The following is a 26,200-nucleotide window of genomic DNA, read 5'->3' on the forward strand; positions in this document are numbered from 1 at the left end:
ACTGTACGTTTGTTTATGTGTAACTCTGTGTTGTTGTTTTGGGAAAAAATACATGTCATCTATGCATTTAAATAGCGAATGGAGGAGGCTTTTCCCGTGGTTAATTTTCATGCCAGCCAGGTAGGCTATACCCCTGTCGTAAAGTGAAGCAACGTGCTTAACATTAGGAAAGTTGAGAAATAAATATAGTAGGCCTAGCCTAAAAGCTGATGGGGTCCTCCTCTTTTTAATAGAGGCCACCAAAACTATTTTCTCATGCAATTGCATAGCCTATAGAAATGTTTTGGAACATGAGCTCTCATGAAGTGTTTGATTAGATTTTCGATTACATTTTGCATTGATGTCAGAGGGACAATGAAGTGCTGAGTACCAGGCAGTTAGCAAGTTTTGTAGCCTGCTAATGACCATCAGCAGCATCAGTGCTTGGAGAAGCCTAATTACCGTGACTAAACAGTTACGTGGAATTTGACTGCCAGTGTGGCGGTAATACGGTCACCGTAACAGCCAAAGGCCTACCTCTGAGCCTACCTCTTAGTAGCGAGTGGTGCAGCGGTCTAAGGCACTGCATCGTAAGTCTTTGAGGCATCACTACAGATCTGGGTTTGATCCCAGGCTGTGTCACAGCCGGCCGTGACCGGGAGACCCATGATGCCACGCACAATTGGCACAGCATCGTCCGGGTTAGGGGAGTGTTTAGCCGGCCGGGATATCCATGTCCCATCACGCTCTAGCTGACCTCGGTCACCAGCTGGATGGCGTTTCCTCCGACACATTGGTTCTAGGTTAAGCAAGCAGCGTGTCAAGAAGCAGTGCGGTTTGGCAGGGTCATGTTTCAGAGGACGCATGACTCTCGGCCTTTGCCTCTCCCGAGTCCGTAGGGGAGTTACAGCGATGGGACAAGACTGTAACTACCAATTGGATATCATGAAATTGGAGAGAAAAAAAGGGTACAAGTACAAAACATTTTTAAATAAAATAAAGGTTGAATTAAAATGAAGACTGTTTAAATGATTAAGCCTTCTTGAATTAGCCTACTTTCAGCACCAATCTCCAGTTGAAGTTTACCTCCGTTGCTCAAAATGTTCACGCTCTTCCTCTCAAACTTAACAGGACATCAGAACACACTGATACAGTGCCTTGCGAAAGTATTCGGCCTCCTTGAACTTTGCGACCTTTTGCCACATTTCAGGCTTCAAACATAAAGATATAAAACTGTATTTTTTTGTGACCCATGTCGCAATCATGAAAAAACTAAACAATCTGGTCTTTGTCGTTTGACATTGAGAACCGTGGAAGAGATGAGAGCTGAAGTTTTCGTAAATGTGCAGATTCTGTATCTCAGTCACAAACAAGACACTCAATTAACAACCTCATAAGGAGTGGCAAAAAAGAGGCACACAGCCCTTTGTTTCTTCCCAAATGTTATGATAGCAGGATCAGACAGGAAGCCAAATTATTCTTGTTTAAATAACAACAACACAATACAACGTGCCGTGCTTTGGTAGACTGGTATAACGTACCTTGCTGTACCTGTCGTATCAGACTCGCCATCTGCCAGAGTTAAAGGGACACTCCCAAATAAAGGTTTGTCAGACATGTCCATGTAATCTTAATAATTATGATCTAAAAGGCTAAACGGATCCTAGACTAGCACTCCTACTCTGAGATGTTATGGATACAGGCCCTGGACTAACTCACCTCTCTCTGTGTTGGGGACTCCTAGGTCAATGGTAGGTATGGAGGGGTCAGTGTGGTCACTGTAATACTCCAACAGAGATGCCTCTCTCTCCCACGTCTTCTTCACCACTGGGACTGGGGCAGGACAACAGGACGACAGGTAAAACAACACAGCTCAACACTTTCACAAGACAATAGTAAGTAGAATCAGGCTTCGGTACACAGAAAACGTGCAGCAATTATTAATAATGAATGTTTAGCACATTTAGTCTTTTACAGAACTTTTTGAAATAAACATTTCAATATATGTTTTTGTAGTTTTTTTCCTTGTTCAATGTAAAAGAATTGGACCTGTAAAAATAAAATAAAAACACAGAGTCAAGAGTCAAAAGCATTAAAGGACTGGAGGCAACTGAGGGGAAAAATAGTCAACTACAAAATACTATTTTTTCACATCCAACCCTCATGCCATAAATACATCTAATGTCCCTTTTCGTTCTGTCTGTGTGTTAGTTGAGGATGACTGTAATTATTATAATCAGAGCAAGTAGCTGTGACCGACATGTCAGCTGGAGCTTATGTAGAATTTTCCGGATGGTTCCGAAATTCTAACGGCAAAATGTTATCTGTCTCATTAAGTTTGAATGGATTCCTGGTACTTCTGACTCAGCGCTGCCATGAAAGCTACATTAACAGTTAGGCTGTCGGGGGGGGGGGGGGGGGGGGGTACCAATCCACATCTACACCGTGACAAAGCAAGTTTGTGACTGACATCTTGTGCTGAGAGTTAAACCAGGCCACCACAGAGTCAGTACTTTACCAGGCACACATCTCAAAGGCTAAATATGCATCCCATCCCTTAGAAGAATAGAGCAAATGTTGACATTATGGACCCTGTCTGAGTTTAACCACCCCAGAGCTTCAGGTGAGCTTCAAATGTCTGACTCACCTCTCTCACTATGAAACTTCTTGCAAGTTTTCACAGCAACAAAGATGTCTTCCTTCTTTACAGGCTCCCCCTGTAAGAAAAGCAGGAATATATAAGAATTAGACATATATTTTAGGGCCCAGAGTTTTTCCTGGGCAGGTCACATGATCAGGAATAACACTGGGCCCTAGTTATGGAACATACATCCCAAGAGGGGAGCTGTTATCGTTGTTGAAGCACCACTAACTTTTTCAAATTCCCTGCCCGTGTTGAAGAGACCTTGTGAATCTGGACAAGTTCCTCCAGATGACACATGCGGTATTATTAGGTTATTATTTGAGAGTGAAATGTAAATTGGCCATGTTAATTTAAGTGATCAGGTCTACTGCATGTCTGTCTGTGGCTCTATGGCTGATTGCCAGAGGGAGGCCATACACCCTGCTTATAGGCTGTCCTCTGCCTCTCTGTGAGGCTCAAGGCTTTCTGCCTGTGTCTCAAATGGCACCCTATTCCCTATGTAGTACACTACGTTTCACAAGGGCCAGTAGGAAATTGGCCAAAAGTAGTCAAATTGGCCCAAAGTAGTATACTATAAAGGGAATAGGGTGCAATTTGGGATGCAAACCCATGAGTTATCTCTGTCTTCTCGGCATATTAGAGCTCTGGCCAGGTTAGTGGGAAGATGTCGAGAAAAGGTAGGAGGGAGGAAGGGTAGGAGGGAGACTAAAAGTAGAGAGCCAGCACAGTCATAGATCAGAGGGGGAGAAAGGGTAGGAGGGAGAAAGGTTAGGAGGGAGACTAAATGGAGAGAGCAAGCATAGTCATAGATCAGATGGGGAGAAAGGGTAGGAGGGAGAAAGGGTAGGAGGGAGACGAAAAGGAGAGAGCCAGCATAGTCATAGATCAGCAAGGGAGAAAGGGTAGAAGGGGGAAAGGGTAGGAGGGAGACTAAATGGAGAGAGCCAGCATAGTCATAGATCAGCAAGGGAGTAAGAGAAGGAGGGAGAAAGGGTAGGAGGGAGACGGAAAAAAATGAGAGCCAGCATAGTCATAGATAAGCAGGGGAGAAAGGGTAGGAGGGAGACGAAAAGGAGATAACCAGCATTGTCATAGATCAGATGGGGAAAAAGGGTAGGAGGGAGGAAGGGTAGGAGGGGGACTAAAAGGAGAGAGCCAGCATAGTCATAGATAAATAAGAGGGGGAGAAAGGGTTTGGAGGGAGTACGAATATATGCACTCTGGAATTAACTTTAATCAAATCGCATTTTAATGGGAAAAAACATGAATTGCTACATAATTTAGTAATTTTATGTCAAAACACATATCAAATGAGATTTTGCTTTACTACAATGTAAAAATAATTTAAACTGAGCCATGTTGGTTTAAAAAGCTGACTCTTCCAAATGAAAATTGATCACTTTTTTTGAGCACTCACTCTGGTTAAGAGTGTCTGCTAAATGACTAAAAGGTCATTTAAATGTATTAAAGTTAGAGAGGAATGGTAGGAGGGAGGAAGGGTAGAAGAAATACTAAAAGGAGAGAGCTAGGATAGCCCTGGATCTCTCTCCCTAAGGGGAATGAGAGAGGAGAAAGAGTAAAAGGAGAGAGGGCACCTTGTTCTCTCTGAGCACTTTATGGAATATTCAGACCAGGCTGAAGAAAGGCAACACTTCCAGGGGTACAAGGCAGACACACTGAAAGGCATCAAGAACAGAGGGGAATATATTAAGCGCATCTGAGCGCAAACTAATAGGCCAGAGCTCAACACAGTGGTTTGTGTTGGGTGGGCAGCGGCAGTCCTCAATGGCCATGTTGCTGGCATCACATTTTTCAGCTCAACACAGTGGTTTGTGTTGGGTGGGCAGCGGGCGGTCCTCAACGGCCATGTTGCTGGCATCACATTTCTCAGCTCAACACAGTGGTTTGTGTTGGGTGGGCAGCGGCGGTCCTCAATGGCCATGTTGGCATCACATTTTTCAGCTCAACACAGTGGTTTGTGTTGGGTGGGCAATGGCCATGTTGGCATCACATTTCTCAGCTCAACGCAGTGGTTTGTGTTGGGTGGGCAGCGGCGGTCCTCATTGGCCATGTTGCTGGGATCACATTTTTCAGCTCAACACTCCACACCTGATTCAAATGAACTAATAACTACTTTTTATTTCAGCCCACAATTGGATTCATCAGGTGTACTGCTGTGGGGCTGGAGAAAAGGTATGACACCAACACGGCTCGAGGGCTGCAGCTGCCCGCCGATGTGAGACGGAATTCCAGTATAGAGGCTGTAGCCTGCTGAAGAGTGTCTCACCCAGGAATGTAAAGTACTTGAAGAGGATTTGACGGTACTTTAAAATATCACTTGAGGGAGAAAAAAGATTTGAGCAATGAAGTCATCCTGAGATTCCTCTCCAACCTTCTGATAGTTTGCATGCATGAAGACTGACACAATCATTGTTCCTGGGGGGTGGAGCAGACTTGGGTCCAAAGCATGTATCCTTTCCCCCCAAAATACTTGGATTTAGTGGGTGGGGTTGGCACTTTTGGGACTATTCCATTGGTGCAATTCCATTTAGACCCCAATCAAGTGCACCAAGTAAGTAAGCTGAAACAAAAAAAGTACTATTATTTCGACCTAGATCTATGATGAAGAATAGACCTGTGATGTACAGTATGCACAACTTGGTACCTACACACAGGGGAGCAGGTCTCCTGAGGGTGGTAGCACAGTGTTGGGCAGTGGGAGAGTGTTCTGGCTCAGTACACAGCTCTGGGACTGCCGTCAGACGAGGCCCGTGGCCATTCTCCCAGATATACAGAGCTACCTGCAACAACATGGGAAGATACTGTTACTGTTTTTTTCAGCTGCTCATGCAAACACATTTTCTTCTAGAAGCAAGCCAAAGTCGGTATCTGAAGTCGACGCCCCTTCATCGGTGATTGGTCAACAGTTGGGATTATTCAATGATGTGTTTGTTGTCATTCAACGAGAGACAAATGGTTCATCCAACAACAACAAAAAATCACTTGAAAAATACTCCACCAAACGTCTTAATGTAAAATTGCGCGACTAAGATCTCGACAAAATGTAAAAATGATGACAGATTTCTTGAGTTTTCTTAGATTAATTCTGACTATTTTGAGGAAGTGGCTATGGCGTCTCAAGGTGGACAAACAGTACTATTGCAGCCTTTTCTTGTTTTTCAAGCAAAGGTAGTATGTGAGACGCCAGCCACATCGAAGCATGCAGAAGGCTTTACGATCACATTGGAAATGACTGTATAAAATACTAATACAACAAAATATTTTCTTCAACAAGAAATATATATTTTTTAAAAGATGTCAAAATTATTGGCACCCTTGTGTTCAATACTTTGTGCACCCTCCAGTTGTGAGGATAATGGCACTTAGCCTTATTCTATAATGTTTTATGAGATTGTAAGAACACACTATTGCTCTATACAGAAACCTTCCTGATCCTTGATATCCTTCGGTCTGTGTTTATGGACTGCCCTCCGCAATTCATACCACAGGTTTTTAATGGTGTTCAAGTCCAGAGACTGTCCAAAATTTAGATTTTGAGGTCAATTAACCATTTCTTTGTGGATTTTGATGTGTGCCTGGGGTCATTGTCTTAATGGAAGTTTAATTTGCGACCAAGTTTCAGCCTCCTGACAGAGGCAACCAGGTTTTTGGCTAAAATGTTCTACTACTACGTGAGTTCATGAGGTCGTTAACCTTAAAAAAGGGCCCCAGGACCAGTGGAAGCAAAACAGCCCCAATAACATCAAAGATCAACCACCATATTTTACAGTATGTATTAGGTTATTTTCCGCATATGCATCCTTCTGTCGAGGCCAAAACCACCACTGGTGTGCATGGCAAAAGAGCTCTATTTTCATCTTATCTGACCATAGCACCCGGTTCCAATTCAAATGCTAATGACGTTTAGCAAACTAGGTGTTGCTCTCAATAAAGGCCTTTTTATGGCATCCCCTCCAAATAGCCTATTGTCATGGAGGGGGTATCTAATTGAGGATTTGGTGACCCCAAGATGCGAGGAAGTTCTGTAATTCTCCAACTATGGCCGTTGGACTTTGCACCCCCCCCAATCTTCTTCACTGTGCGTGGGGACAAGATATGTTCTCTACCTGGCAAGTGTTCCAATGTTCCAGTGGTTTTAAACTACTTCAAACCCAAATAGTGGTAGGTGGTATATTTGGTTTTTCAGTTGTTTTCATGTCCTCATTGCCTGATTTATGAAAGTCAACAACCCTTTGTCTCCTTTCATTTGTGATTTCTTTGGATTTTACATATGTGTTACCTTTTTTTTTTATTATCCCCCAGTGAAACAGGAAGCCATGAAATGCCACAACACAGTTCTGTAAATTGAGATGAATTAAAAAGGTCCTGCACAGCCAAAATCATGTTTTGCTTCTACATTGATAAAGTTAGATCATAAAGTTACTGGTCGCCTCCCCCATATCAAACACTTGGATTCAGGTGGGATTATTAAAAGGAATTTTGTGACATCACAAAATCTCTCATTTTAATACACCAGTGGTAATATCTTATTCTTTTACCTAATTTAAATTAGTACCACATTGTAACCAACATCGCAGAAGGTGTGTTCGCAGGGGTGTGTGGTTTACATAACTAAGTAGCTAGTCTACGGGTGCCAAAATTTAACTGCAGGGTGTCAGCGAATATAATTAGAGGTTTTGTGTGCGCTTTGGGGACCGTTAACAGAATGTGACTGGCAGAACGGATGTTGTATGTGGAAGGTGAGGGCTGCAGTAGGTATCTCAGATAGGAGGGAGTGAGGCCTAAGAGGGTTTTATAAATAAGCATCAACCAGTGGGTCTTGCGCTGGGTACACAAAGATGGCTAGTTTACTGGGGAGTATAGAGTGCAGTGATGTGTCCTACTGGTGATCTATAAATTACATCTCCATAACCTAGCATAGTCTAGATTTAACCTTAGCCTGCAGCTTCGATCTGTGCTGAGAGTATGTCCAAAAAAATAGCAGCACAACATTTCTTAGAGTCAAGGGCAGTGGCGATATCATTAAGGTTGCAGTGACACATCCATAACCTGAGCAGAAACCAGATTGCATACCAGAGAGAACACTATAGACATCAAGGAAGACAGTCAGGTGATTATTGACAAGTTTTTCCGGCAGGGCAGGATAGAAATTGACCTATAACAGTTAGGATCAGCTTGATCTCGCCCTTTAAATAAAGGCTGCCTTCCAAGCATTGGGAACATCCCCAGGGAGAAGAGACAGGTTAAAAAGTTGAGAGATAGGCTTTGCGATGATAGGGGCTGCAACATTAAAGGAAGGAAGGATCTAAACCATCTGACCAGATGTTTTTTTAGGGTCAAGTTTAAGGAGCTCTTTAAGCACCTCAGACTCAGTGACCGCTTGCAGGGAAAAGCTGGGGGAAAAGATGGAACGGCACTAGGCCTAGTGGCATTAGAAGGGCTGGGAGATGAAGCTTTGGACGGGCAAAGAGGCATTGCTGAGTCAAATAGGAATCCTGACTTAATGAAGTGCTCAGCCATAGAAATGTTTTTTTTTTGTCCACATGTTTGCATCTATACTGGCAATAACTGGGGACATGGGTTGGGAACCCTGCGAGGTGAGAGACATAAACAATAATCAAAAACAACTGAAGATGTAATATGAAAAGGAATGGGTGGAGGACATTAATCATGAACCTAAATTGAGAATATTTTATTTGATTAAGAACTATTTCATGTGCGAGGGAGGGATATGCTATGTACAGCCTACTAACTAGCAGGAGATCCCTATGTGCACAGGTAAGATAAAGGATTATTGCCCTATTGTGATGAAATGGAAGAGGACTAACTACTGTTACCTTGAAGAGGTAGAGAATGAAATTCACTCAATACTCTATTGCACTTTCTACCACGATTTACGCGAGTGAAAAGCCAGGTATACCATGACATTTTGTGGCTGAGTGATGAAGAAAAAGTTAAATGTATTTTTGTCCATTCTATATTCACATTTGCTGAATTTTTAGATTGGAATAAGAGAAAAATGGCAACCTATAATGAAATTACATATTTAGATCTAGACGTAGAGAACCAGTCAAAAGTTTGGATACATCTCCTCATTCTATGGTTTTTCATTATTTTAACACTATGATATAACACATATTGAATCACGTAGTAACATTGCACACTTGGCATTCTCTCAACCAACAGTCTTCAAGGAGTTCCCACATTTGCTGAGCACTTGTTGGCTGCTTTTCCTTCACTCAACTCATCGCAAACCATCTCAATTGGGTTGAGGTTTGGGTGATTGTGGAGGCCAGGTCATCTGATGCAGCACTCCATCACTCCCTCTTTGTCAAATAGCCCTCACACAGCCTGGAGGTGTGTTTTGGGTCACTGTCCTGTTGAAAAACAAATGATGGGTTGGCATATCACTGCAGAATGATGTGGTAGTCATGCCATGAATTCTAAATAAATCACAGAGTGTCACAAGCAAAGCACCCCCACACCATCACACCTTCTTCATGCTTCACGATGGGAACCACACACGCGGAGATAATCCGTTCACCTACTTTGCGTCTCACAAAGACACGGCATTTGGAACCAACACTGTCAAATTTGGACTCATCTGACGAAAGGACAGATGATTTCTATGGTCTAATGTCCATTGCTCGTGTTTCTTGGCCCAAGCAAGTCGCTTCTTCTTATGTGTGTCCTTTAGTAGTGGTTTCTTTGCAGCAATTCGACCAGGCCTGATTCACGCAGTCTCCTCTAAAAACAGTTGATGTTGAGATGTGTCTGTTACTTCAACTCTGTGAAGCATTTATTTGGGCTGAAATTTCTGAGGCTGGCAACTCTAATGAACTTATCCTCTGCAGCAGAGGTAACTCTGGGTCTTCCATTCCTGTGGTGGTCTTGGGGAGAGTTCTCTTTTCTTTGTGAAGGGCAGGGCACCCTGGAATGGGTTCGCCCCGAGAGAGGGGCCCAAGCCCTGGAAAGCGTTGCGGTTCCGGTGGCGTCTGTTGAGCTCTCGCTGGCCCCTCTCCGGGGGAGAGGGTGTAAATCTCGCGCCAGGCCGTACCCATATCCGCAGCAGGTCTCCAAGGCAAACAGCCTCTGGCATGTTAGAACAATGTACTTAAGGGAAGTCGGCAAGTCAGATCCGTAACTTCGGGATAAGGATTGGCTCTAAGGGCTGGGTCGGTCGGGCTGGGGTGCGAAGCGGGGCTGGGCTCGAGCCGCGGCTGGGGGAGCAGTTGTCTAGCAGTGAAACAGTTCATTCAGCCTCATTTACTGCCTGTTAAAAAAACATAGCTGATATGGCTGACTTGTTTAAACAAATATGATTTCTACTGAGATGTACAAACTATACAAGCTATGGCATAAGGGGACGACAGAACTTTTGAAATGTACAGCGACAGAATTCAGAACATGGGCCGTTCTTACAGTGTTCTCCCTGTACACCAAGTCAGAACCGTAGGATAAATAAAGGGGGCATACAAGCAGGCAATGGAAGCTCTTACAACATTTCTTTAAAACAGGTCATATGCTACCACCAAGTCATACACTTAGTATTACTTTCTTAGCTACAGTATAGATATCTCCCTGGCATATTACTGTAACGGCGTTCTTCGTTCGTTGAAAGAGAGTCAGACCGAAATGCAGCGTGGTGGTTACTCATGTTTTTAATGAAAAAAGTGACGGTACATGAAATAACGAATAATTACAAAAACAACAAAACGGAACGTGAAACTTATTACAGCCTATCTGGTGAACACTACACAGAGACAGGAACAATCACCCACGAAATACAAAGTGAAACTCAGGCTACCTAAATACGGTTCCCAATCAGAGGCAACGAGAATCACCTGACAGCTGATTGAGAACCGCCTCAGGCAGCCAAGCCTATACAACACCCCTAATCAGCCGCGATCCCAAATACAACAAACCCCAATACGAAATACAACACGTAAACCCCTGTCACACCCTGGCCTGACCAAATATATAACGAAAACACAAAACACTAAGACCAAGGCGTGACAATTACATAGTTTATGCAGCTTTATACAATACATTTTTGGACTCGCCTTGTTGTGCTGTGCTCACTTGAAAGGTGGCGACCGTGGTCCATCGTGGGCAGATTTTGTCAACCAAGTCTGGCATTTTCTGGATTTATGGTGCTTTCAAAGCAACTGGGAACCCGGAAAAATACTTTGAATCATGACGTCGTCATTGATCTTCAGGTTTACAATTCCGAGTTGGATGACCGTTTAAAATGTATTTTCACAGTCAGAGCATATTTATTCCCAACTTCCCAGTTGTCTTGAACTCACTGAGGTAAAGTTTTTGCAGTTCCGAGTTAACAGTTGTTTTGAGCGTAGCACAAATCCTGCTTCATTGACAGCATGGCCAATGTTGAATGTTTATCATTTTAAACTTGGAAAAGAGCCCCTTAATCCCAGATTTGAGACCACATAGGCACTCCACTGAATAGTAGGCTAGTGATTGCTTGGCAATGCTTGCAGTTTGCCACTGCTTCCTTCTGTTAGGTTCCAATTTTGAGTAAATAACTCACGGACACTAGAGAAGCTTAACCAAGTCTAATTCTTCCTAAAGGTTCATTACAACTGTAATTCAGACAAAAAAAAACATTTCACACAGGCACTGATATTTCACCCTTTCTCCTAGGCTGAGTCTCCTCCTCCACAACTAAACAGCCCTGATGACTATCAATAACATATCCTGACATAATGTAAATATTATACATTACCCTTCCTCCCTCAGTTACATTGTTATGTTCTAAGCTAAAAAGAAAAGAAAAAGTCTATATACAGTGAGTGCAAATGAGGTAAGATAAGGGAGTTAAGGTAATAAATAGGCCATGGTGGCGAAGGAATTATAATATAGCAATTAAACACTGGAATGGTAGCTGTGCAGAAGATGAATGTGCAAGTAGAGATACTGGAGTGCAAAGGAGCAAGATAAATAAATAAATACAGAATGAGGATGAGGTAGTTGGATGGGCTGTTTACAGATTGGCTATGTACAGGTGCAGTGATCTGTGAGCTGCTCTGACAGCTGGTGCTTAAAGCTAGTGAGGGAGATATGAGTCTCCAGCTTCAGTGATTTTTGCAGTTAGTTTCAGTCATTGGCAACAGAGAACTGTAAGGAAAGGCGGCCAAAGTATGAATTGGCTTTGGGGGTGACCAGTGAGATATACCTGCTAGAGCGCGTGCTATGAGTGGGTACTGCTATGGTAACCAGTGAGCTGAGATAAGGCGGGGCTTTACCTAGCAGAGACTTGTAGATGACCAGTGGGTTTGGCGACGAGAGTGAAGCGAAGGCCAGCCAACGAGAACATACAGGTCGCAGTGGTGGGTAGTATATGAGGCTTTGGTGACAAAACGGATGGCAATGTGATAGACTGCATCCAATTTGTTGAGTAGGGTGTTGGAGGCTATTTTGTAAATGACATCGCCAAAGTCGAGGATCAGTTTTACTAGGGTATGTTTGGCAGCATGAGTAAAGGATGCTTTGTTGAGAAATAGGAAGCCGATTCTTGATTTAATTTTGGATTGGAGATGCTTAATGTGAGTCTGGAAGGAGAGTTTACAGTCTAATCAGACACCTAGGTATTTGTAGTTGTCCACATATTCTAAGTCAGAGCCGTCCAGAGTAGTGATGCTGGACGGGCGGGCAGGAGCGGGCAGTGATCGGTTGAAGAGCATGCATTTAGTTTTACTTGCATTTAAGAGCATGTAGGCCATGGAAGGAGAGTTGTATGGCATTGAAGCTCGTCTGGAGGTTAGTTAACACAGGGCCAACGAAGGGCCAGAAGTACACAGAATGGTGTCGTCTGCATAGAGGTGGATCAGAGAATCACCAGCAGCAAGAGCGACATCATTGATGGATACAGAGAAAAGAGTCGGCCCAAGAATTGAACCCTGTGGTACCCCCATAGAGACTGCCAGAGAAGTAGTTGGCCCTCCAATTTCACACACTGCACTCTATCAGAGAAGTAGTTGGTAAACCAGCCTTGGTTTCTCAAATGAGAGGCAGTTGAGTCTGCTAATAAGAATGTGGTGATTGACAGAGTCGAAAGCCTTGGCCAGGTCGATGAATACGGCTGCACAGTAATGTCTCGTCGATGGCAGTTATGACATTTATTTAGGACCTTGAGCATGGCTTACAACAAGAGCAAACATTTAGCTACCAAAATAAAAGTGTCTTTCAAGCTCAATGCCAACATTTATACCAAGTCATTATCTGCTGTTAGCTAGCTACTGTATAGGAAGGCTAGCCTTTCAAGAAAGCTAAAGTTAGCTAAGCTTGATGCTAATTCTGTTTTTGAAATTAAAGATAAATGACGTACTCTGAATAGTTTTCTTTTCATGGAGTAATGGTTACTAACCCCACTGTAGCGACTGTGTTGGTATCACAATCTGGGGTGTTAACTATGTTTCTATACAAGCGTTAATTGACATGGTAATAGCCCGATAGTATTGCTGAAAAGTTTTTAAAAAACTGACCCCTCTGACACTGTACGTTAAATTGTGACGTGTCATGACGTAATTTACTGCACGCATTATGCAACTCATTCTGTGTCAGACAGCCTCTTTCCACCAGGTGTAGCGCTTCTCTCGCAGTTTAAAAACAAGAAAGGGACAGGGTAAGGGGGATACCTAGTCAATTGTACAACTGAATGCATTCATTTTTTGCGGCATCATGACTCTCAAAAGCTGCTGTTTACTTCTGAAGATAACTTTAGCGCCGCCCTAAAAATCTGATTCAAATTCGACACAAACCTTCAAATAGGTATGTAATGACACATTATATAAACTCTTTATAGTGTTTTATTTACATTTTAGAGGTGATAAATTGGACAGATCGGGTAAAAAAAATAAGCTTTTTCCTCACTTCCCCACCCGCCATTTTTAAAAAGACTCGACGGAGCTCATTGCCTCCTTCAATCATGCAGCATTAAGGTCTCGTCATTGATTTTGCTGAAAAGGGGAGAAATTGTGCTTTACCATGGTATTCATATTACTGTTGACCTAAAAGTATTACTTTTTTGGGGCGCTAAAATAAGGTAAATTGTACGGAATAGTGCGATGTACAAAAGTGCGTTAGTTTCCGCTAACATTAGTTCACTAATGCTTAACAAGTTGTCTTGGCAGATTATTTAGTCAATGGTAAATGTGCGATTTGTACCAACTTTACAATAAGTCTCAAAGAAACGTAGCTAATTAAAATTAAGAAATTATACATATAGCACACAAAAGCTATTTTTAAACAAGAATAAAGATAATATCTCTCAATAACATGAACTAGCATAACTACAAATAATGTATGAATAAAAAAACTAACATACTGTTAATATTAATTAAGCCTTTACTAACATGAAACTGTCCCAACAGACCATTTTATAAATTAATAGTTTAGATGCTGGGACTTAAGGTTATATATTAACTAACATGAAATATCAGCTTTATAAATCATTTATTCATGCATTTTTGATGGCTTAGTAAACATACATAAAGATATATTAATTAATGATTTATTCTGCTTAACTAATGCATTAACTAATGTTAATATATCCTTATTGTAAAGTGTTATTCCCTGTCTTTCATATCTGAGGCTGTATCCATGTGGCAGAGAAATGTGACAGGCAATGTGAGTCCAGACAGTTGGAAGAAAAACCCAGCCGAGAGAAGGAGTGAGAGAGTGGGAGGGAGAGAGAAAGTCATACAGTGAGTGCTATTTTATTTCTCCCCTGAATGAAGGACGGAAGATGCTCTGAGATGAGGCAAAAAAAAAGAAGGAAGAAGAGAAAGAAAGAAGGTTTAAGTTACAAGACCAGAATGTCCCTCAGACAACAATGTGACAGCCAGCTGGGCTTAAGGATGTAGCTGGAAACTGCTTCTAATGGGCTATTGTCAGATGTAATGAGTTTGTGACACCAGATTATAATAAAAAAATTATAGCATCTACTAGGCTTAAGAAAATGTTAGTGTATAGAATCTCCTGTCAACAACAGCAGGAAGGGACAGGGGACAGCAGAGAAGGATAATACAAGTTGAAGAATGTGCAGTGTCATAAACTCGATATTCATCCAATTGGCGACAGATTTTCATGAGAACATTCTAGAATTCGCATAAAGAAACACACCAGTGGTGTGTTTCCACCAAATGGACTTGTTGCAGGCAAAAACCATGGCATAATGATAGTGTGCACACAATGTACACTGAACAAAAATATAAATGCAACATGTAAATTGTTGGTCCCATTGTTTCCTGAGCTGAAATAAAATATCCCAGAAACCTTCCATACGCACAAAAGCTTATTTCTCTCAAATGTTGCACACACATTTGTTTATATCCCTGTCAGTGAGCATTTCTCCTTTGCCAAAATAATTCATCCACCTGACAGGTGTGGCATTTCAAGAAGCTGATTAAACAGCATGGTCATTACACAGGTCCATCTTGTGCTGGGGACAAAAAAAAGGCCACTCAAATGTGCAGTTTTATCACACAACACAAATGTCTCAAGTTTTGAGGGAGCATGCAATTGGTATGCTGACGGCAGGAATGTCCACCAGAGATGTTGTCAGAGAATGGCAATTTGAATACACAGAGATACCGTGACAAGATCCTGAGGCCAATTGTTGTGCCATTCATCCGCCGTCATCCCCTCAAGTTTCCGCATGATAATGCACAGCTCCAAGTCACAAGGATCTGTACACAATTCCTGGAAGCTGAAAATGTCCCAGTTCTTCCATGGCCTGCATACTCCACAGATATGTCACCCATTGAGCATGTTTGGGATGCTCTGGATCGACGTGCACAGCAGTGTGTTCCAGCTCCTGCGAATATCCAGCAACTTTGCACAGCCATTGATGAGGAGTGGAACAACATTCCACAGGTGTCACGACTTTCACCGAAGGTGGCTCCTTTTCCTGTTCGGGCGGCGCTCGGCGGTCATCGTCACCGGTCTACTAGCTGCTGTTGGTTAATGTTCACCGGTTTCTTGTTTGGGGTTTGTTTCAGGGCTATTTAAGCCTTCTATGCCCGCCTGCGTTTGTGCGGGCTTGTTCTCTGTTCTGTTTGTGGATGGTTGTGTTTTGTTATTTTTCGGAATGTTTGGTGTCCTGATTGGGGTCGATCATTATTTTCGCCTGTTATTTTTGGCGTGACCTTACTTACCGGAATAAATCAGGTTTCCCCTAAACCTCTGCTCTCTGCGCCCGACTCCGCACCCACCACTCCTAGCTACGTGACAACAGGCCACAAACAACAGCCTGATCAACTCTATGCGAAGGAAATGTGTCTCGCTGCATGTGGGAAATGGTGGTCACACCAGATACTGACTGCTTTTCTGATCCACGCCCCTACCTTTTTTTTGAGGTATATGTGACGAACAGATGAATCTCTGTATTCCCAGTCATGTGAAATCCATAGATAAGGGCCTAATTAATTTATTACAATTGACTGATCTCCTTTTAGGAACTGCTACTAAGTAAAATCTTTGAAATTGTTGCATGCTGCGTTTATATTTCTGTTCAGTATACTTTTACCACTTAAATTTTCATGTACCGAATACAAATCTAAAGTTCAATGTTTCCATCGCATTTTCAACTGTACCGATAGTTTTGTCACAAAAACTGTTCCATTAAATAGTAAATGTGCATACTCTGGTCTTGGCATCTGGACTCTAGCCAACAGCTCTCAGATACAGTGCCGGAAGGCTAGTCTACATGATGACATTATTATGGATAAGAGCAAGGATATTTGTATTTGTCAAATACCAGTCAAGCATCATGTCACCAGAATAAGACCCTCAATATGTTTTGGGCAAGAGCATCAAGATCACTGTGCGCTTTCACCACCCTGTGAAGTTCATCATAACTTATTTAATCTGTAGCCTAATAGACTGAATGGTTTCCTGATTCGTAGTGGGAGGACCGCACACCATATCATTGCGTGACTTCAAGTTTATCTCAATAGGCTATTATATCAATATTTGCGCATAAAGGCGTTTCCACCACCATTGCACACATAATTAATCTTAGACACAAAAAGATCCTACCATGTTGAATAAAAAATGTGTCTGCATTTATCAAATTGTACCGAAACATCCTGTTTCCATCAGAGCTGTCATGATTAGTTTTATACGGTACGACTTTAAGTGCATATAAAACTGTGGATAGAAACGTGGTTAGTGACACACATTTTGATCCGATAACATCTGCTTTACTCCATGCCATCATAAACTGTAGAATTTATTAAACTAATCATTTAAATTACTCTTTAATTAAAAGCATTTTCATTAGAACCAAGCATTTCGCTACACCCGCAATAACATCTGCTAAATATGGGTACGTGACCAATAACATTTTATTTGAACTCATAACAATAATGCTGTCGTATATACATCTTACCTCATGCTTCAGATCGATAGTGAAGTCAGACTTGAGTGGATCATCTCTCACTTTGTTTGCGAGCCTGGAACATCAAATCACTGTCTATTAGAATGTGCAGTTAGAATTGAATAAAATATGATTATTTTCCCTAGACCACTAGGAATGTAACAATGATTGATGATATAATGAAAAAAACATATTGTCCAGCAGAGAACATCATTGCTGATATGTGGTTGCTATTCAGGTTTCTAAAGACCACTAGGGAAGAAACATGATCTATGTTAGCAGTGAATTCCTAAACTATACCCCCCAGGGGTACGCGCAATGCCGTCGGGGGGTACGCCAAATAAAAATGTTATTCACGTAAAAAAAATATATTACAACACCTACTATTTGAAGGGTTTTTCTTTATTTTGACTATTTTCTACATTGTTGAATATTAGTGAAGACATCAAACCTATGAAATAACACATGGAATCATGTAATAACCAAAAAAGTGTTAAACAAATCAAAATATATTTTATATTTGAGATTCTGCAAATAGCCACCCTTTGCCTTGATGACAGCTTTGCACACTCTTGGCATTCTCTCAACCAGCTTCACCTGGAATGCTTTTCCAACAGTCTTGAAGGAGTTCCCACATACGCTGAGCATTTATTGATTGATTTTCCTTCACTCTGCAGCCCAACTCATACCAAAACATCTCAATTTGGTTGTGGAGGCCAGGTCATCTGATGCAGCACTCAATCACTCTCCTTCTTGATAAAATAGCAATTACTCAGCATGGAGGTGTGTTAAGTTATTGTCCTGTTGAAAAACAAATTATAGTTTCACTAAGCACAAACCAGACAGGATGGCGTATCACTGCAGAATGCTGTTTTAGTCATGCTGGTTAAGTGTGCCTTGAATTCTAAATAAATCACGGACAGTGTCACCAGCAAAGCACCCCCACACCATAACACCTTCTCCTCCATGCTTCACGGTGGGAACCACTTTGGACTCATCAGACGAAAGGACCAATTTCCACCGGTCTAATGTTCACTGCTGGTGTTTCTTGGCTCAAGCAAGTCTCTTCTTCTTATGGTGTCCTTTAGTAGTGGTTTCTTTGGAGCAATTCGACCATGAAGGCCTGATTCACACAGTCTCCTCTGAACAGGTGATGTTGAGATGTGTCTGTTACTTGAACTCTGTGAAGCATTTATTTGGGCTGCAATTTCTGAGGTGCAGTTAACTCTAATGAACTTATCCTCTGCAGCAGAGGTAACTCTGGGTCTTCCATTCCTGTGGCAGTCCTCATGAGAGCCAGTTTCATCATAGCCCTTGATGGTTTTTGTGACTGCACTTGAAGAAACTTTAAAAGTTATTTTCATTTTCCAGATTGACTGACCTTCATGTCTTAAAGTAATGATGGACTGTCATTTCTCTTTGCTTATTTGAGCTGTTCTTGGCATAATATGGACTTGGTCTTTTACCAAATCTACCTTGTCACAACACAACTGATTGGCTCAAACGCATTGACAAGGAAAGAAATTCCAAGGTAGGGTTAAAAGATGGTAGAGGGAGACTAGTGTTTAAAGGAGGGTAGATGGAGACTGGAATTTTAAGAGGGTAGATGGAGCGTAGGGTTAGAGGGTAGATGGAGACTAGGGTTAAAGGAGAGTAGATTGAGACTAGGGTTCAATGCTGCCATCTGTAATTCAAACAACAACAAAATGGCCACCGCCACTTTTTGGTAAACAGCTGAGAGATGTGCCTGAAGAAATGTAATCACTCTCTCACGTATAGTTCTAACTATGTTTTAAAGCTATGACGTGTTTGTTTTCAATTGACATTGTTTACAAACAATGGAGTAAAACAAGCTTATATTTTGGGTTCTGATTGGACAAGACAGTTGAATGAGGCATTCATAAGTTATATTTTCCAAGAAGAAATAGCTATATAGTTAATTTAGAAGTCGAAAAATGTATGTACAAATCACAGATTGCAACTATAAAGAAAGGTAGATGGAGACAACAAAAGTTAAAGGAAGTTAGATATAGATTAGGACCTGACCTGTCAAGCAGGGGGATGCTAAGGGCCCAGGCAGCAGAGAAGTCTGGGTATTTAAAGATGGAGGGGTTCTCTGCAAAGGCGTAGTGGTGGATGATGGTCGACTCCTCATCATGGAGAGGTTTACCCAGGAACCACTCCTGAGGGATGAATGTGACATCATCAGCATCATGATAAACATAGCTGGTAACACGCCACACATCTGGGCTGTATTCATTGAGATTAAGAATTATAAATGTTGCAGAAATAAATGTAATAAAAAGAGCAAGCTTTATTCCCAATTCGACATGACAGGCAAATGTACATACGTCTTTGTTTAAAAAAAACTACTGCTTCCATGCATACACTTCTTTTAATCTGATAAACGGAAGCATACAGTATCTGAGGAGAGTCTACCAGTTATATTAGTAGTAGTTGTTTTTAAAGTACCCAAAACTATTTTCAGACTTTATTTGACCATGGTAAAGATTGTCCCTGCGTTAATACTGAATCGAATTCACCCAAAATTGAAGTCACACATACAGTGTGTATACAAAGTGAGACATAAGACCACCTACATCCTCTCCTCATCCCTGATACAGTGCTCAGAGCTCAGCACTGTGTGTACCCCGCACAATGACACCCTCTGTATATAGCCTCATTATTTTAATTTTATTGTGTAATTTTTTTTGTCTTTTTTAAAAACTTTAGTTTATTTAGTACATTTTTTCTTAAAACCTGCATTGTTGGTTAAGGGCTTGTCAGTAAGCATTTCAGGGTAAGGTCCACACCTGTTTTATTTGTCGCATGTGACAAACTACAATTTGATTTGATTTGTGTGATGAGATAATAATGAATTCTATTTCCCACTTGGAATTGGGATCCCTTACAGGTTCCAGGCTGTCCCGGCTAGCAGATGGAAGGTTCACTTAATTATTATGCATCGTTTTTCAGAGTGAGAATAACTTGAACCTCGGTTCTCTGTTAAGGTCTGGTGTACCACCGGGAGGTGGAATTAGTTTGATGGAGTTCATTGGACGGTGTCGGGATGTACTAATCAGGATGGCCATTGGATGATTTTTGTCTCTTTCCTATGCTTTGGGAAGCCTGTTTCAACTGTCGAGGCTTATCAAAACACAAATCATTCACCCATCATTCTTAGCAACAAAAACATAATTTGTGAATTCCCAAGATTACACATTTTATGTTTGACAGTAGGAGAGTAATTTGAAACTCTTATAAAACCTACACAAATTATTGATGGTAACAAACTCCAGAAAGTTTAAGCATTCACTTTGCTGCAGTCAATAGGATGTTACTTTGAAAAAAATGAGGCAACACTATCAACTGTCGTTATCTGGTTATAAAAAAAAAAATGATATTAACTCAATAACACTGTGGAGGACAAAACCTGTTCTATTGTCCTTCTGTTTGTGGTTTAAAACAAGTCGCTAATCAACCGGCAACACCTGGATCCTGAACCTCAGGGAGAGAACAGCTCTGGAGACGAGCTCGGAGTAAAATAGTTAATATCACCTTAATAAGACACAAAACAAAACCCTCCCTGCATCTGTGCTGCTGCTAAAAAACAGTCATAACATCATTATTATCAATGGGCCTCCGGTGAGCCGGGCGGCTAAAGCTGCTCATACTGTGTTTGTAAAAGAGTCCATCGTTAATCCCAGACTCTAGTCACTGCTGTTGGCTAGGGTCTGAGTTTCCGAGACTAGGTCCAGCCCACTGACTCTATTACAGCAGCTGAGACAGACGCCTAGTGCTCAGTCATTGGCCAAGGAGAAGTGATGTACTGTGATTAAGGTACCAAGTAAAGGTAATTTGGGCCAAAATGTTAGTATGAGATCCATTAGACACTCTGTGGCACATACAAGAATGCCAGTGTACTGGAGTTTATTTTTCTAAACAAAGGTTTCACGTCTAAAGAGTGAGAGAGAGACAGACAGACACACACAGAGTGGTCATTAAGTGGAGATATAATTATTACAATCCTAAATCTGTGGGTCACTTACTTTTCTCCTGTCAAACTTCCTGAGGGCCTGGAGCAGCTTGGTCACCTTGACGTTAGTTTCCTCTTCCAGAAACACCAGCCAGGATGAGTTCTTCCCAAACAATGAGGAGAGGCTAAGGAGGAAGAAACATCGTCATGGTCGCCAGACCTTTACACAGCTTATTGAACCAGTGGATACATTCATGATATGACCTATTTGTTTTGATCTTGTAGCAAAAGGCTAGCCTGGTCCCAGATCTGTTTGTGCTCTTGCCTACTCCATCATTGTTGTCATTGTTTGGCATGAAAATTCAATAAGGAGTTAGCAAGAGAGCCAAAACAGACTGGCACCCAGGCTAGCAAAAGGTCGAACAGGGCATAAGGTGACAGCTATAGGTAACTATCATATGGTAGGTAATCCTGTTATACAATAGGAGAAACAGTCATTCAAACTAATTAACTATTGTGTTTAGACCTTGTAGTATATCATGGTGCACAAAGTAAACAAAACTTTCATAGAACCTCAAATATTGCTACAAGGTTATTTGCGAAAAATGGTTAGAAGTTAGCAATTATTTCCCCCTCTTTTTTTACCTTTTCAACAACGGATTTGATAAAAAATGTCATAGTTAAATGACAACCAATGTAATTTGCTAACGAAGCCTCATATTGCAGAAGCCATTTGACAAACATTTGAATGCTGAAAGAGACGAGTAGATCAGGAATAGGCGTACCTCTCGATGGTCAGCGCGCGAAGCTGCACACAGCGTGCAATTTAAATAGGCTACTGATATTGCCTGGGGTTATTCGGCATGCAAAATGACTTGCAGATCAATGACTGTCAACATAATTACATTCTTAGTTTGACACTGAAGGACAGGACACAAAATGTCACAAAATATGAGCGGTATTTTCAGAAGGTAAAAATAAAGTAATTTGAGCCAACAAAAAAAAAGAGCAGCCGATTCGTAAAGTTTGAATAGATTTTCTGACTGATAGATGCTACATTTGGATCGGTTTGGGATCCCGCAGGCCATGCACTCATATCATAAACATTTAAACCGGGGACCAATGCCTACCGGTGAATCGTTATGTCCCTAACTGTAATGTATGGAATTAGAAGATGGAAGTCTTTGTGGATGTTGCTGCTCTTTTGAAAGCTGACAGGCCTGAACACTTACTAAGGCAGCAGAGGAAGGATGCTCCAGTCTCCCTCATTGTCTGTCAGACTGTGGAGGAGCAGGACTGGAGGGGGTGTCTGAAAAGAAAAAACGGTGTTTACGTCAAGCCAGACAGGGAAACCCTTGTTACTGTACAGCAGTGGGACCTCTGGAAGTCTGTACTTTACAGCAGTAACATAACGACATATTTAAGAGTAACCAAGGGAGTCTTAACAGAAGTAACCCAAGGAAGTCATTTCTTTAGAGTAACTAAGAAAGTATTTACTTTAACGCTAAGAGGTAGTCAATTTAGAGCAGAGTAACCAAAGAAGTCGTTAGGTTGTCCTTCCTCCTGCTGTAAACTAAGGAACCTTTGGAAGGACAGTCCTCAAAGAGTCTGGTTTTAGTTAGAGACAGCAGAGACACACGGTATCATCCATTATGATAAGTAGCATATATAGAAAAATTTGAATTTTGAAATGAAATAAGTTTGCTAATATGGGTGATTGTAGCCATCAATTGTCCAATAAACAATCATCAAACTACTAGTAGTAGTTTAAAGGATCATGTTAGAAAACGGTGGAGCACATTAATGCTATGAACTTATCGCTCTTTTTATCGCATCAATTCAGGCAATTCATCACAATATGGATTTTTGTCCATATCACCCAGCCTTACTAAGTACCTATACAATGGCTATTTAAAACAAACAAACTGTGTGAAGCCTAATGGTACTGCCCTATGCACTGCTTGAAAAATTGCTTTTGGAGATGAAAACACAAACTTGGTTTCAATCAAACCTTCTCTGATTCTGAGTTGAAGGGCATGTGAGGTAATCAGTAGTGGCCTGAGGTAGTCTCACACAGAGAGGAAAACAAGGGTTCATGACTGCATCCACTCCACTCAGCAGGCTGGAGACCAAGGGGGACCATGCTGCTCACAGACACACAGCCTCTCTCCAGATTGATTTAAATACTCATGCTACTCAACAGCAATGTCCCACAAACACCTACCATCCCACCATCATAGTATTGGACTGTAACTCCTTAACCCTAGTCTGTGTCCAGTGTGTTAGCCATATTAGTCAGCCGGGGGTTTGCCAGCAGCTCAGTCAAGCCCCATATACACAACAACAACATAACGAGGCTCATAATGGTATGTTCACCCATCTAAAGTTGACTTTCAACTCACCTTAGGTAGTAAGAAATAAGTCAGTTCAAACACCAGGCAGGCGGCAAGGACAAAAAGCCATGGCTTTAGGCCACTTCTAAAAAAACGATTGCCAGATTTGAGAGGAGAGTGGCATGAGGAAGCAGAGTTTGGGTGATGGCCACTGTGTGTGCAGACTCATAATCAGCAGCAGACTATTTGCATTGAATCCCCCCCCCCCTTTGTTTTTACACTGTTGCTACTCACTGTTTATCATCTTTGCAGTCACTTTACCTCTACCTACATGTTCAAATTACCTCAATTAACTCAACTAACCTGTACACCCGCACATTGACTCAGTACCGGCACCCCCTGTATATAGCCTCGTTATTGTTATTTTATAGTTTCTTTTTTTTAAACTGCATCGTTGGCTAAGGGTATTTGTAAGTAAGCATTTCACGGGAAGGTCTCTACACCTGTTGTATTTGGTGCATGTGACAAATTATTTTATTTTATTTGAGCAGGAGAGAGAGATAGAGACAGAGACAGAGCATGATGTGGTTGTGGAGAGTGTGGACATGGAGCAGAGCAAAGGAATGGGAGGCTGATTGAGAGGTGACTCAGGGTCAGAGAGACACAGCCATCACAGAGACACAGTATGCTTTAATCATGGAGTAGACTAGGTGGGGTGTGTGTGGCAAGGGTGGGGGAGCTTGGTCCCAAGACTCCAAAACTGCCAAGCTACAACAGCCACAGCCTCCTTACTCATACAAATCAAACTTTATTTGCCACATGCGCCGAATACAACAAGTGTAGACTTTACCGTGAAATGCTTACTTACAAGCCCTTAACCAACAGTGCAGTTCAAGAAGAAGAAAATATTTACCAAGTAGGCTAAAATTAGAAGTAATAATAAAAAGTAATACAATAAGAATAACGAGGCTATATACAGGGGGCACCGGTACCGAGTCAGAGTGCAGGGGTACAGGCTAGCTGAGGTAATCTGTACATGTAGGTGGGGGCGAAGTGACTATGCATAGGTAAGAAACTAACAGCGAGTAGCAGCAGTGTACAAGAGAAGCTGTTGAGGAGCATTTTGGTCCTAGACTTGGCGCTCCGGTACCGCTTGCCATGCTGTAGCAGAGAAAACAGTCTATAACTTGGGTGACTGGAGCCTCTGACAATTTTATGGGCTTTCCTCTGACAACGCCTCCTGGATAGCAGGAAGCTTGGCCCCAGTGATTGTACTGTGCCGTCCCCACTACCCTCTGTAGCGCCTTATGGTCAGATGCCGAGCAGTTGCCATACGAGGCGGTGATGCAACCGGTCAGGATGCTCACGATGGTGCAGCTGTAGAACCTTTTGAGGATCTGGGGGCCCATGTCAAATATTTTCAGTCTCCTGAGGTGGAATAGGTTTTGTTGTGCCCTCTTCACAACTATCTTGGTACGTTTGGACCATGATAGTTCGTTGGTGATGTGGACACCAAGGAACTTGAAACTCCCGACCCATTCCACTACAACCCCGTTGATGTTAATGGGGGCCTGTTTGGCCTACCTTTTCCTGTAGTCCACAATCCGCTCCTTTGTCTTGCTCACATCGAGGGAAAGGTTGCTGTCCTGGTACCACACTACCAGTTCTCTGACCTCCTCCCAATAGGCCGTCTCATTGTTGTCGGTGATCAGGCCTATCACTGTTGTGTCGTGAGCAAACTTAATGATGGTGTTGGAGTCGTGTTTGGCCACGCAGTCATGGGTGAACAGGGAGTAGAGGAAGGGACTAAGCACACACCCCTGAGGGGCCCCAGTGTTCAGGATCAGCGTGGCAGATGTATTGTTGCCGACTCTTACCACCTGGTCAGGAAGTCCAGGATCCAGTTGCAGAGGGAGGTGTTTAGTCCCAGAATCCTTAGCTTAGTGATGAGCTTCGTGGGCACTATGGTGTTGAACGCTGAGCTGTAGTCAATGAACAGCATTCTCACATAGGTGTTCCCTTTGTCCAGGTAAGAAAGGGCGGTGTGGAGTGCGATTCAATCTTAAACCTGTATTGATGTTTTGCTTGTTTGAAGGTTCGTCTGAGGGCATAGCGGGATATCTTATAAGCGTCGGATCCCGCTCCTTGAAAGTGGCAGCTCTAGCCTTTATCTCGATGCAGATGTTTCCTGTAATCTATGGCTTCTGGTTGGGATATGTATGTACAGTCACTGTGGGGATGACATCATCGATGCACTTATTGACGAAGCCAATGACTGAGGTGGTGTATTCCTCAATGCCATTGGATGAATCCCGGAAGATTTTCCAGTCTGTGCTAGCATAACAGTTCTGTAGTGTAGCATCCGCGTCATCTAACCAGTTCCGTATTGAGCGAGACACTGGTACTTCCTACTTTAGTTTTTGTTCGTAAGCAGGAATCAGGAGGATAGAACTGTGGTCAGATTTGCCCAATGGAGGGCGGGGGAGAGCTTTGTATGCATCTCTGTGTGTGGAGTAAATGTAGCCTTGGAGTTTTTTCCCCCTGGTTGCACATGTGACTTCCTGGTAAAAATGATATGTTTTTCTGCATTAAAGTCCCCGGCCACTAGGAGCGCCACTTCTGGGTGAGCATTTTCTTCTTTGCTTATGGCCTTACAGGTTCGTTTGAGAGGTCTTAGTGTCAGCTTCGCTTTGTGGTGGTAAATAGACGGCTACGAATAATACAAATGAGAACTCTCTTGGTAGATGGTGTGGTCTACAACTTATCATAAGGTACTCTTCATCAGGCGAGCAATACCTCGAGACTTCTTAAATATTAGACATCTGGCACCAGCTGTTATTGACAAA

General features: G+C 42.2%; 1 protein-coding gene across 1 annotated transcript in view; it reads right to left on the reverse strand.

The window, feature by feature from the left end:
* Nucleotides 1–26,200, reverse strand: part of LOC109864449 (beta-1,3-glucosyltransferase-like) — a 112,204-nt gene that overhangs the window by 17,171 nt on the left and 68,833 nt on the right. Inside the window, exons 5-11 of the mRNA XM_020452241.2 lie at nt 22,254–22,330; nt 21,095–21,206; nt 19,092–19,228; nt 17,058–17,121; nt 5,293–5,424; nt 2,627–2,696; nt 1,699–1,812 (exon numbers count right to left, since the gene is read on the reverse strand). Coding sequence (XP_020307830.1) covers nt 1,699–1,812; nt 2,627–2,696; nt 5,293–5,424; nt 17,058–17,121; nt 19,092–19,228; nt 21,095–21,206; nt 22,254–22,330 — 706 coding nt within the window. The remainder of the gene's footprint in view (nt 1–1,698; nt 1,813–2,626; nt 2,697–5,292; nt 5,425–17,057; nt 17,122–19,091; nt 19,229–21,094; nt 21,207–22,253; nt 22,331–26,200) is intronic.

Source organism: Oncorhynchus kisutch, linkage group LG19 (assembly GCF_002021735.2).
Source record: "Oncorhynchus kisutch isolate 150728-3 linkage group LG19, Okis_V2, whole genome shotgun sequence".
NCBI classification, from domain to species: Eukaryota; Metazoa; Chordata; class Actinopteri; order Salmoniformes; family Salmonidae; genus Oncorhynchus; species Oncorhynchus kisutch.